This window comes from Colobus angolensis, unplaced genomic scaffold (assembly GCF_000951035.1).
Source record: "Colobus angolensis palliatus isolate OR3802 unplaced genomic scaffold, Cang.pa_1.0 Scaffold227, whole genome shotgun sequence".
NCBI lineage: Eukaryota > Metazoa > Chordata > Mammalia > Primates > Cercopithecidae > Colobus > Colobus angolensis.
The window spans coordinates 1,679,439-1,691,205 of record NW_012115455.1 but is presented as its reverse complement, the minus strand read 5'-3'; the positions used below and the strand labels follow the sequence as shown (position 1 = coordinate 1,691,205).

At 40.2% G+C, this 11,767-nt stretch overlaps 1 protein-coding gene across 1 annotated transcript in view; it reads right to left on the bottom strand.

The window, feature by feature from the left end:
* The window catches only part of BRWD3 (bromodomain and WD repeat domain containing 3), a 129,522-nt gene extending 125,802 nt beyond the window's left edge, over nucleotides 1-3,720 (bottom strand). The window contains exons 1-4 of the mRNA XM_011944125.1: nucleotides 3,477-3,720; nucleotides 3,283-3,341; nucleotides 3,050-3,079; nucleotides 2,578-2,637 (exon numbers count right to left, since the gene is read on the bottom strand). Of these exons, the coding sequence (XP_011799515.1) occupies nucleotides 2,578-2,637; nucleotides 3,050-3,079; nucleotides 3,283-3,341; nucleotides 3,477-3,507 (180 nt within the window). The 5' untranslated portion in view covers nucleotides 3,508-3,720. The remainder of the gene's footprint in view (nucleotides 1-2,577; nucleotides 2,638-3,049; nucleotides 3,080-3,282; nucleotides 3,342-3,476) is intronic.
* Between the last annotated feature and the right edge of the window lie 8,047 nt (nucleotides 3,721-11,767).

Genomic DNA, 11,767 nt, shown 5'->3' with positions numbered 1-11,767 from the left:
AAAAAGTATCCCATCTCTTCTACAAAGAAGCCACTCAAAATCAGGTCAGATGTGAAATAATTTTAATCAACAATATTACTGACAAAACTAGCAGTCAAACCAACACTGCACATTCCCTTCTCAGCCACTACACGTCTGTTCAAATTATCACTCAACCCTGCCCATCTTCCCTTACAAAGAAGTCCATAGGTAGAGAACAGATAGGTAAAAGAAAACCATAGTATCTAAACTATAATGTTCAAACAACAGAAGAAACTGTGTACATAAAAAAATAAGAAAATATAAAAACAGAAAATATTTAAAAGATAGATTAAAATTGAGTATATGTAAGAATTAACAATTTTTTTTAATTCCTTAAAGGTTAAGCCTCACTAGTAATGAAAAAAAGCTACCTAAGTCAACCAAGAGCTATTGACATCTATTAAATATTAAAGAAACCGAATGATTTAAAACTATTAAAAAAACTCACTCTAAATACCTAGATTATGACATTATAAATTAGTACAATCTTCTGGAGAGCAAACAATATATGACAAGAGCTATAAAACTCATGAGACCCTTTGACCTGGTAACTCCACTTTAGGGAATAAAGTCCAGGAAAATAACTGGGGGCAGAAGGGATAGGGGAGAAAGTCAAAAGCAGAAAAAGACCACCTAACTATGTAAAGTTATTAGTAAAAATCTGGAAGTAGCAAAAATCTAGAAGCAGCTCAAATGCTCAGCTGGAAGCTTGGTTCAAATTATATAGTACCTTAAATACAACTGAATTTTTTCTTACCATTGAAATAATGACGACTATTCAAATACACAAGTACATTTTTCAATGTTAAGAAAAATACGAAGCATAAAATGGACACTGATCACAATTATGTAAAAATATATGTTTACAATATGAGGAAAAGTCTAGTAAACTGGGTGGTTGGGATTTTTTTGCTCAGCAGACTCTATTTTTTAATTACTTTGATTTTCATTTCCTTTTTATCACCGTCAAGTTAGTTTCAAAAAAGCTTTTTCCTTTTAATCTCCTTTGCCACTTGCTTAAAAAAACACATATAGGCTGTGAGAGGGACAAATGTAAAGGAAAATATTTTCAATACACCTCAGTATTGAAACTATATACAAAAACCTGTATCAGTCATTAAGTGTTAAAACATATTAGTAGGCATTGTTGTTTTTGCCTCTTTTAGGGGGAGGGAAAGACTTAAGTCCAACAGAAAGACTGACTACAAATTAACCTGGCAGTACATGAAGTTTTTCAAAACTAATTTTTCTCCATCTGAGAAATTGTTACTAATAATAGTACAGATGGTCGAGTTTACCCTTATCACAATTATACCATTTTCTGTGACTTGCAAAATGTAAGAAAACTATACAGTCGGTAGACTTTATAAAAATGTGGCCTCACTGTTATAATACAAACAAAAATAACAAAATGAACACTAAAGCAATTTAAACATAGTCTTATTGCAAGCAAATTTTAAATCATTTATATTTAGAGTCTACCATACACCTCCAACTTTCTTTAACTTTGTCCGATTTTCCTCCACTTGATCTTATTTGAAGGAAAGATAGCTGAATTTAGATTTTAGTAACATCATTCCTTTCTCCTTTCACTACCCTCCAATGCACTGTGGCAGCAGCTAACACAAGGGAACCTCCCCCGCAAAATAAAAAGGATCACCTGTTTTTGTGTGTCAATGCTGAATACAAAGTATATTTACACTATGAATTCTATTTGCAGAAGAAACAACGCAGACAATCCAATGCCTTTGGTCCTTCACTAAAGTATATTCCATTTTCAAATATGTCCATTGTTGTCTCCCTGTAAACCCAAAATCGTGTTTCACCAATTCTCAAAAAGTGATAACTCAGTTTTTATTTAGTGAAAACGGGTCTATGAAAATGCGACTTAACTGGTGATTGAATGAGCTTATAAAATCAGAGATACATAACGATTATGCTTTTACTCAGTAGACCATCACCTAACCGGCAAAATTTGAAATTGGCTTGACGTTCCTTATTATTTTTAATTATGTCGTTTTTCCTAATCCCTGGTCCGTCAATTCCCCTCCAGAGCCCCTTCCTCCCACGCCTCCCCCCAACCAACCCCCCCCCCAAAAAAAGACCAAGCCTGGCCTTAGTTCCCGTATTTCAGGCCAGGACCAACCAGAAACCAGTTTTCTTCCACTAATCCGGAACTCCGGGCTGTTACCAACGCTGTCATTGGCCAGCGTCAGACCTTAGTACGTGCCCCAAGATAACCCCTTGGTTTCTCTCCCTTTTCCGCCTACAATGGGCCTTCCCCAATGTTTGTAACATATTCATAATCCACAACACGGCACCTCTGATAATCAACTCACATTCTTCAAAGTTTTCCGGTGGAAACAAGCAGGGCCAAGGGGAGGGCAAAGTACCCTCTTTCCGACTAGCAGGGATGGGGGAAGGGACAGTCGTTCTTTGGCTCTGCACCGAGCTCTAGAACCTCGTCGACTGAGAGGTGGGGAGCGGGTTGGGGGTACAAGGTGGGGAGGGAGTGGTGAAAGAGTTAGGTTAAGTTGAAATGAAAACTTTACTCACCAGATCCTCGAAGCTTCTTCGGTGCTCTTTCCCCTCCCAATCTAAGCGGCGCGGAATCAGCTGGGGGCCGGACGAAAAGAAAGGGGGAAGGGGGGGGCAAATGATGAAGGAAAAGCCTCCGCTCCCCATCAACTGGACCCAACCTGTGTCCCAGTCCTCAACACTTTAGCGTCTTTATTTCTCTCGGCCTGATAGCTATTGGCTCAGAGCTAGACGAGTATATGGGGGGGAAAGGGGGCCGCGGAGAAGGAAATCCTGAAAAACCGCCTCCCACAAGCATAAAGCGGAGACGAGTTAAGACCCCAGCGTTGTCTGCCCCTTTTGAGAGAAGAAGCCAATTCACCCCGGTGACAACAGCAACGGGTACCCAGATCGAAGCCTCTATCCCGGCCAGTCTTCCGCCCCTGACTTGCCCTCCCCTTCCTCCAGTCTCACCTCAACCCTCCCCACCCTTCCCGAAGGGGCTCCGTACCTGATGCTCCTCGAGCTCCTGCACTAGCACCTGAGCAAAAGGGAAACACAGATATGAGGAGCAGCTCGGGCCAACAACCCATTCCTCCCTCCACACTTAAAGCCCAGCCGCTGACTGTTTGACTAGTCAAGGCCGGCCTATCCCTCACCCTCAGCGGAACTGCTCGTCCCACTGCCTCGATTTCCCCACTGGGACCATTCACCACGACTCCCAGATCTCTTTCTTCCCCTTACCTGAGCGGATTTGTTGCAGGGTCCAGACTGCAAGAACCTAGCGATCAGGTAATACAGCTCTGGGGAAGAAGGGGGAAAAGAGGTTGAGAGGGATGAAGAGAAGAGAAATAGAAGCTTTTTCAAAAGAAACTGACAGCCTTCGCGCTAAGCCCCCATTCCCTTAGCACCCCCCACCCCCCGACACAGCTACCCACCGGCTTCGATCTGGGTAGGTGCCGCCGCCATCCTTTTCCCGAGGGGGTTTGGGGGCTTCGCTCCGGAGGGGCTGGCGGGGGCGGGTGGGGGCGCTGCCTCTATTGTGGTGAAGCCCCCATGCCCGGGAGTCCCGCCGCTTCCGCCGCACTCCTCGTCCTAGTTTCGCTCTCTCTCGAATTCATCGCATCACGTTTCGACCCATAGATATTCTAGCCCAAGAGCTGAGGAGGCGGAGGAGGAAGGAGAGAGAGGAGAGGGAGAGGGAGAGGGAGAGGGAGAGAGTGAGAGAGACAGAGAGAGAGAAGAGAGAGAGAGAGTACAGAGAGAGAGAGAGAGAGAGAGAGAGAGAGAGAGAGAGACGCGGGGGGGGGCGGAGAGAGAGAGAGAGAAATAGACGGAGCGAGAAGAAGAGGGAGGAGCCGAAGTGGCGAAGAGGTGGGCGGGGGCAAAGGGGGTGGAGAGAGGGGAGGGTAAAAATGGTGATAGGGTTTTGCAGCCCTCATAGTTCCCCGCTAGAGGCACTAATACAGCAGCCGAGCCTAGACTCTCCGGGAGCCCGATGGTTGCTTAGCTACAGCTCTGGGAAAGAGGGGGAGGTGCTAACTGACGGCCGACGCTCTGGCAGCCGTCTTGGAACTCTGTGGTGGCATTCGCGTCTGCGAGCTCCGGAGTGACTTGCCCTTCCTGTGAAGGCAATCCGGCCCTTTCCGGTGGAGGACCCTTCCCCCTGGGTTGATCCTGAGGAACTTGAGAGAAGGTGTTTTGACTCGACTCCTTTCCCCTTTTTCCTCCCGGCACCAAAGCGGTTTTATTTGTTTGTTTACACTCTACCCTGTGGAAAGGCGGCTAGCTGGCTAAAGGGTTTTATGCCTGGGAGAGGATAAAAGTCGCTATTTGGTCGTGACTTGTTTCTGTTTAAAATTAGTAGTAGTAGTAGTAGTAGTAACCAAATGAAAATGTTGTATTTACCAGTCCAAAATGCGGGGCTTATACTGTTAGAAGACCACTTAAAATGCTCCCGGATTCTGACAAATATTGCATGAGAAATTTGCAATCAGCCGTGAAGCATGTTCCCCCTTCTGAAAGTTGAACACGTGCCGTATCTATCCCATTCCTACAGGGTAATTTCCTATTGTGTTTTCAAATACTACTGAAGTACTTTAACCAAGAGTTTTCAATAATCTTTATGTATTATTGCCTATCTCTATGCAAGGTATCAATAGTTTTCTACAGGTTCAGGACTACACTGTTTAATATATAACCCCAACTCTTGGTACCGCACTGACTTTCAGTATTTGGTTGCTGAAGTCTTCAGTGATCAAAGGGGTTGGTATGATAATTGACACAGATTAGTAAACTAGGTCCTTTTCTTCCCTACTTTCCCTTAACATCCTGTCCTCACCGCACTCCCTCACCTAAACCTGATGAGACTAGAAATGCATTTTAAGTTGCATGTATTATTTACACTGAAATATTCCAATTTGAAGGTTCATCTAAATTTAGGACTATATTCTTGGGAATTGGGTTTCCTCACTCAGAGCTCTGCCACTGACCACAGTGGGCCTTGAATTTCTAAGCTGACCAAACTTAGCCTAGGTTGATTAGCTCTCACTTGTATTTTTTTTTTTTTCCTCAGAAAGCAATAACCACAGGAGGTAATTGTGAAGTGGTAGGCTTATCTTTGGTTGTTATTGCTATGCAACTTGACAAAACAAATATGAATAATTGGTAAAACAAAATGATACAAAAAGATACATGAGACCCAGACAACTTATTGCAAGTAGTTTGGCAAAATACCAGACTGAATACTTTTATAGTTCAAGTATAATGTACAGGTTGAGTGTTCCTTATCCAAAGTGCTTGGGACCAGAAATACTTTGGATTTTGGACTTTTTCAGATTTTGGAATATTTGCATATACATAATGAGATATTTCAGCTATAGGACGCAAGTCTAAATGTGAATTTTATTTGTTTCATTTATACCTTATACACATAGACTGAAGATAATTTTATATAATATTTTCAATAACTTTGTGCATGAAACAAAGTCTTGACTGCCTTTTGACTGTGATTCTCCACTTGAGGTCAGATGTGGAATTTTCCATTTGTGTCATCATGTTAGCACTCAAAAATTTTGGATTTTGGAGCATTTTGAATTTTGGATTTTTAGATTAGGGATGTTTGACCTGTATATAACAGTTAACACTTAACAAGTCATTATCATCTCCTAAGCACTTTTACGTGCTTATCTCATTTAATCTTTACAATGATCCTAGGAGACAGGTTCGATTGTTATTCTCATTTTACAAATGATAAAAATGACTATGACTTTGGTTCACTCACAGACTGTGAACCTCATTCCTCACCTGTAAAATGTGAATAATAAATAGTACCTGCCATGTCTACTTCAAGGAATTGTTATAAAATTCATGTGAAAATATATTTGTGTACTCTTTCACAATTTATGTGGCAGTTATTCCATGATCACCTCTGTATCAGTCTGAGTTCAATCAGGAGGGAAAAAGCCCATGATCATTTGAATAAGGGAAGTTTAGGATAAATAATTATTAATGATAACAGGAAATTGGAATAATGAGGGCTTAGCTAGCAAGAAATAAAGAGAACTCTAAATACGATAAATATGGCAGGTATATAATAGTAGATACGATAGCCACTACCCCCGGAACTGAGATGAAGCACCCTCCACGCTTACTCTCTGCCCTTAGCTGAGATCCAGACCTTCTTGGAGAGAACACAGCCAGTGGAGACTCACTCTACGGCCAGAAGATTCTGTATTGCCTTACAGGCAGAACTTGCTGAAACTCCAACCTCTGGAAATTACTGGAACTCTGCATTCTAGAACTTGCTGGAAACCCACCCTCTGCAATTAGCCTGCTAGAGTGCCCAGAAGGATGTTCATAGGGAAGTATTTCAGCAGAGGAACTTTACTACAAAAACTGCAAGAGGGAGGGTGCCAGGGGAAGCTGCCTGATGCTGCCAAAACTGCAGCACAGAAGCCAGCCACTGGAGAGAGCTGCACAAGCTGCAGGAACACCCTACCCAGTAAGCCGGCCAGAAGCAGGGAGCAAAACCTTTTCTTTCTGCACCATCTTTCCAGTTTCCTCTACTGGAAAAGCTTCAGTGCCAGCTGACAAAAGGAAAAATACTTAAATGGCTCATATCCATTTTCACAGAGCAGTCAATAATGGTGAATTTGGAGATGATAAGCAACAAATTGATGAACTGGCACAACTTCCCTGCTACTTTCTTGATTGTAATGCCTAGATAGGGAATAGGAAAGTTATTGAAATGTGTGTGTTCCCATGAAATGTGTTTGTTTGTTGTTCAAGATCAATACGAATAAATGAGGACTAATGTTTGAAGTATTTTGTAACAATTAGAATCACTGCTCTAAACCCTGTGGCCAAAGTCTTACATGGACAGGGAGGAAAATTTTTATAAACTGAAGCAAAAATTGATTTACGTAGAAGATAAATCTGGAGTGTTTACTTGGTAGGTATACTAGTTTTCTAGGACTGCCATAACAAGTTATTACAAACTGGGTGGCTTAAAACAACAGAAATGTGTTCTTTCACAGTTCTAGAGGCCAGAAGTCCAAAATCAAGGTGTTTGCCAAGACCATGCTCTAGGGGAGAATCTTTGCTTCTTCCAGCTTCCGGTGGCTCCTGGCATTCCTTGGTTTGTGAGAGCATAATTCTAATGTCCTCTTCCACCTTCATAAAGCCTTGTTTCATATGGCATGTCAAATCTTCCTCTCCCTTTTCTTATAAGTCATTGGATTTCAGGCTCACCCTTAATCCGGGATGATCTCATCTCCAGAACCCTAACTTAATTACACCCACAAAGACCCTATTTCTAAGTAAGATCATATTCACGATTACTGGGGTTAGGACATGGACATCTTTTGGGAGGACACAATTCAATCCACCAACACATTTTTATTTTACTTTGGTCTTTAAAAAACATATTTTAAGCCGGGTTCAGTGGCTCATGCCTGTAATCCCAGCACTTTGGGAGGCCAAGGCGAGCAGATCACTTGAGGCCAGGAGTTCACGACCAGCCTGGTCAACATAGCAAAACCCCGTCTCTACTAAAAATACAAAACTTAGCCGGATATGGTAGTGCACTCCTGTAATCCCAGCTACTCAGGAGGCTGAGGCATGAGAATCAAGAATTGCTTAAACCCAGGAGGCGGAGATTGCAGTGAGCCAAGATCGCACCACTACACTCCAGCCTGGGCAACAGAGTGAGACTCTATCTCAAATTAAAAAAAAAAAAAAAATCACATTCTAATGGAATATAAATGTTAAAAACTTAATGGTTCTTCCTAGGAAGTCAGGAGAAAAGAAAAATGGTAGGAAATACTGAGAAGGAAGAACAGAAGTGTTAAATCAATAAGATTAATATAACTGTAAGTAAATAGTTGCTTCCTTTTATTATCTCAGCTTTGTAAAAAAATTATGTAGAGTAATAATTAAAATAATGTATTCTTATGTTTAATATGTGACATGCATCATAATATGTTAACATATTTTAACATATTGGATGGATGTAATATGAATAATAATGGAAAAAAGAGACAAGAGGGAATAGAGCTATAAAAGAGTAGCATTTGTATACCTCAAAAGAGATAATAGAAATATGAAGTATAAGGCTGGGCATGGTGCCTCATACCTGTAATCCCAGTGCTTTGGGAGGCCAAGGTGGGAGGATCGCTTGAGGCTAGAAGTTTGAGACCAGCCTAAGCAACATAATGAGAAGCCTGTCTCTGCAAAGAAAAACAAAAAGTAGTGAGGTGTGGTGGCATACGCCAGTAGGTCCAGCTACTCAGGAGGCTAAGGTGGGAAGATGACTTGAGCCCAGGATTTTGAGGTTGCAGTGAGCTGTGATTGCACCACTGCACTCCACCTCTGGGAAAAAGAGCAAGACCTTATCTCTAAAAAAAATGAAATTAAATTTTAAAAAATGAAGTATATTCTGATAAGCTAAGAAGCATATGGCAAACCATAGAGCAACCACTAAGAAAATTGTTTAAATATAGTGAAAAAAATCAAAAATTTTACTAGGAAATATTTACTTAGTACCAAAGAAAGCAGGAAAGGAGGAATAGAACAAAAAAGATGAGATATCAAAAACAAATTAATATAGATATAATTCCACCTACATCAATACTAACATTACATGTAAATTGATACATGCCACTTCTGTCACGCAGCCTGAGGAACTTTGTGAACCAGCTCACAGTGAAACTGGTGAAAATTATATAAACAACCATCTAAAGTCTCTGGAAATGTTTCTAATGACATTAAACAAATGAAAAATCATTTATTCAAGAAAAAGCTACTAAAATTTTAAGAACAGTGAAAGTTTGTGGTAAATGAACCAAAACCCACTCTTCCAACCCTGCCTCCCAGTTCAGTGAAGAGGGGAGCTCTACTCTGAAACATCCAAAAATACAAGACTCCTTATTCCTCCTAGATCTCAGTTAGAGGGCTATCTTCCTAGGAGGAGCAGGACATCACCATTTCTCATGCTTCCCCCAATTACCTGTTGCTGAGGCTAAGTTCTGGTTTAGTATGGCCAAGAGGTGGTGGCTCCTTTTTTCCACCCTTCCTGTAACCATAGGACAAAGCTAGATCTTGGGCGTTGGTGGTACTGAGCATACTAGGGCATCAATCTCCCTGGCCCTGGATTAAGGAGCAGTAGATGTATTCTAAGAGAGGCAAGCTAAAGAGATTTAGGGCTATTGTCTTCTTCCTCCACCAAGCACTCATATTCTCAAGCAGAGATATCAGAGAGAATTGTGCCATTGTTCCAATCTCCAGGACCAGAATTGTGGCTCAGAGATTCTGCCCTAAGGGAAGGTAGGCCTTAAAAGAGAGAGCTCTGAATCTCTTCCTAAAATAACTGACTTTATTTGCAACTGAGTGTGGAAAAATTCAAGCCTAAGGGTGCTGTTAAGAACAAAGAAGGTTATGGTAAAATAAAATTGGGGGAAAACTGATAAATTTATTAAAATTATAGGCTAAACTGTAGGCCAGCCAGTTTGCTGGAGAGAAGACAGAGGGAAAAGGCAGCAAGAAAGAGTCCTCCAAGAGTCAGAGCAAGTCCTAAACACTAACCTAAGAAAATATTCCTACTAAGATGCCCAAATTTGATTGGATCAGTCTGTGAAGCAATTTATGACCCAGGGTGTTGTCGAAAACAAAACAGCAATCAGCAGCTAATTAGAGTGATATAAGAGCTGGCTGTGGTGGGGGAAAGAGGCAGTTAAAGGGAGCCCTGCCAAAATCAGTGTTATCCCAGGGTAATTATGTGCCTACCCAAGGCTGTACCCCCTGACCAACAACATCAGCAGTTTCACACAATGAAGTTAATAAGCACACAAAAATAATAAGACCTGCAGTGGGAAGAACAAGTACCCAGGGTTGCTATAATATGTTATCTAAAATATCTAGTTTCTAACAAAAAACTTTGAGGCATGCAAATAAACAGGAGAGTATAAACTGTACACTGCCAAAAGAGCAGGCAACAGAAACTGCCTATGAAAATTACCAGATGTCAGATTTAGTAGACAAAGTCTTCAAAGTAACCATTATAAATATATTTGAAGGACTAAAGGAAACTAGTATTAAAGAAATGAAAGAAGGTGTGATGTTAATGTCAAATCAAACAGAGAATATAAATAAAAAGAGGAAATATTTTAAAAAATGAAATAGAGATTCTGGGGTTCAAAAGAACAATAATGGAAATGAAAAACTCACTAGAGGGAACAAGAGTCCATTTGAACTGGGAGAATAAAGAATTAACAAACTTGATTACAGATTAATAGAGCATATTAACTCTAAAGAGCAGAGAAAACAAGAATGAAGGAAAATGAAGAGGGCCTCAGAGAATTATGGGACATTATATGCACCAACATATGTGTAAGGGGACTATTAGAAGGAAAGAAAGAGAAGGAAGCAGAAAAAAATAAAGAAATAATGGCTAAAAACTTCCCAATTTATTGAAAAACATTAATCAACACATGCAGAAAGCTCAATGAACTGCAAGTAAGATAAATGCAGAGATCCACAAGCTGACATATTATAATAAAAATGCTAGAAGACAAAGAGAAAATCTTGAAAGCAGCAAGAGAAAAATGACTCACTTAGAAATTTACAAAGGAAAATTAAAAGTTGACTTCTCACCAGACACAATGGAGGCCAAAAGGCAGTGTGATAACATACTCAATGTGCCCAGTGAAAACATTCATTAAACAAAAATCATATATTCAGCAAAGCTAACTGTAAAATTGAAGATGAAATAAAACTTTTCCAGATAAAGTGAGAAAGTCTGTTTCTAGCAGACCTACATTACAAGAAATACCAAAGAGAGTTGTTTAAGCTGAAAGCAACTGAATCCAGAAAGTAATTCAAATCCACACGAAAAACAAAGAGCAATGGTAAAGATAATTATGTAATTATAAAAGGCAATATAAATGTGTATTTATTCTCCTTTCTTAAATTATTTAGAAAACAGTTTTATGAAATAATGTGTATGTAATGCATGATTCACCCTATAACATATAGAAATATTATGTATCTGCCAATAATAGCAAAAAGAAGATGGATTGGAACAAAGCCGTATTGGGATATGGAAGTAATTCCAGATGGCACCTTAAATCCACAGGAACAGATGCAGAGAACAAGATATTATAAATAGGATTAATATAACAAGGCTGGTGTGGTGGCTCACACCTGTAATCCCAGCACTTTGGGAGGCCAAAGTGGGCAGATCATCTGAGGTCAAGAGTTCGAGAACAGCCTGGCCAACATAGTGAAACCCCACCTCTACTAAAAATAAAAATACACAACTTAGCCAGGCATAATGGCACGCACCTGTAGTCCCAGCTACTCGGGAGGCTGAGACAGAAGAATCGGTTGAACCCAGAAGGCAGAGGTTGCAGTGAGCCAAGATCGCATTGCGCCACTGCACTCCAACCTGAGCGACAGAGCGAGACTCTGTCTAAAAAAAAAATAATAGTAATAATAATTTAATAAAGCTATAAATATATACTAGCTTTTCTCAGCTTCTTTAAAAGTATACATATATATGTAAATAATTATAACAATATGTTGTTTGGTTTGTAAGATTTATAAATGTAACCTGTATAACAATAACAAAACAAAAGGAAGGAAGTGAAGTAAAGCAAAATGGAAATAACATTTTTGTCTCCCAACAGAATTAAATTAGTATAAATTGGAAGCTGATTCTGATGTATAAGGT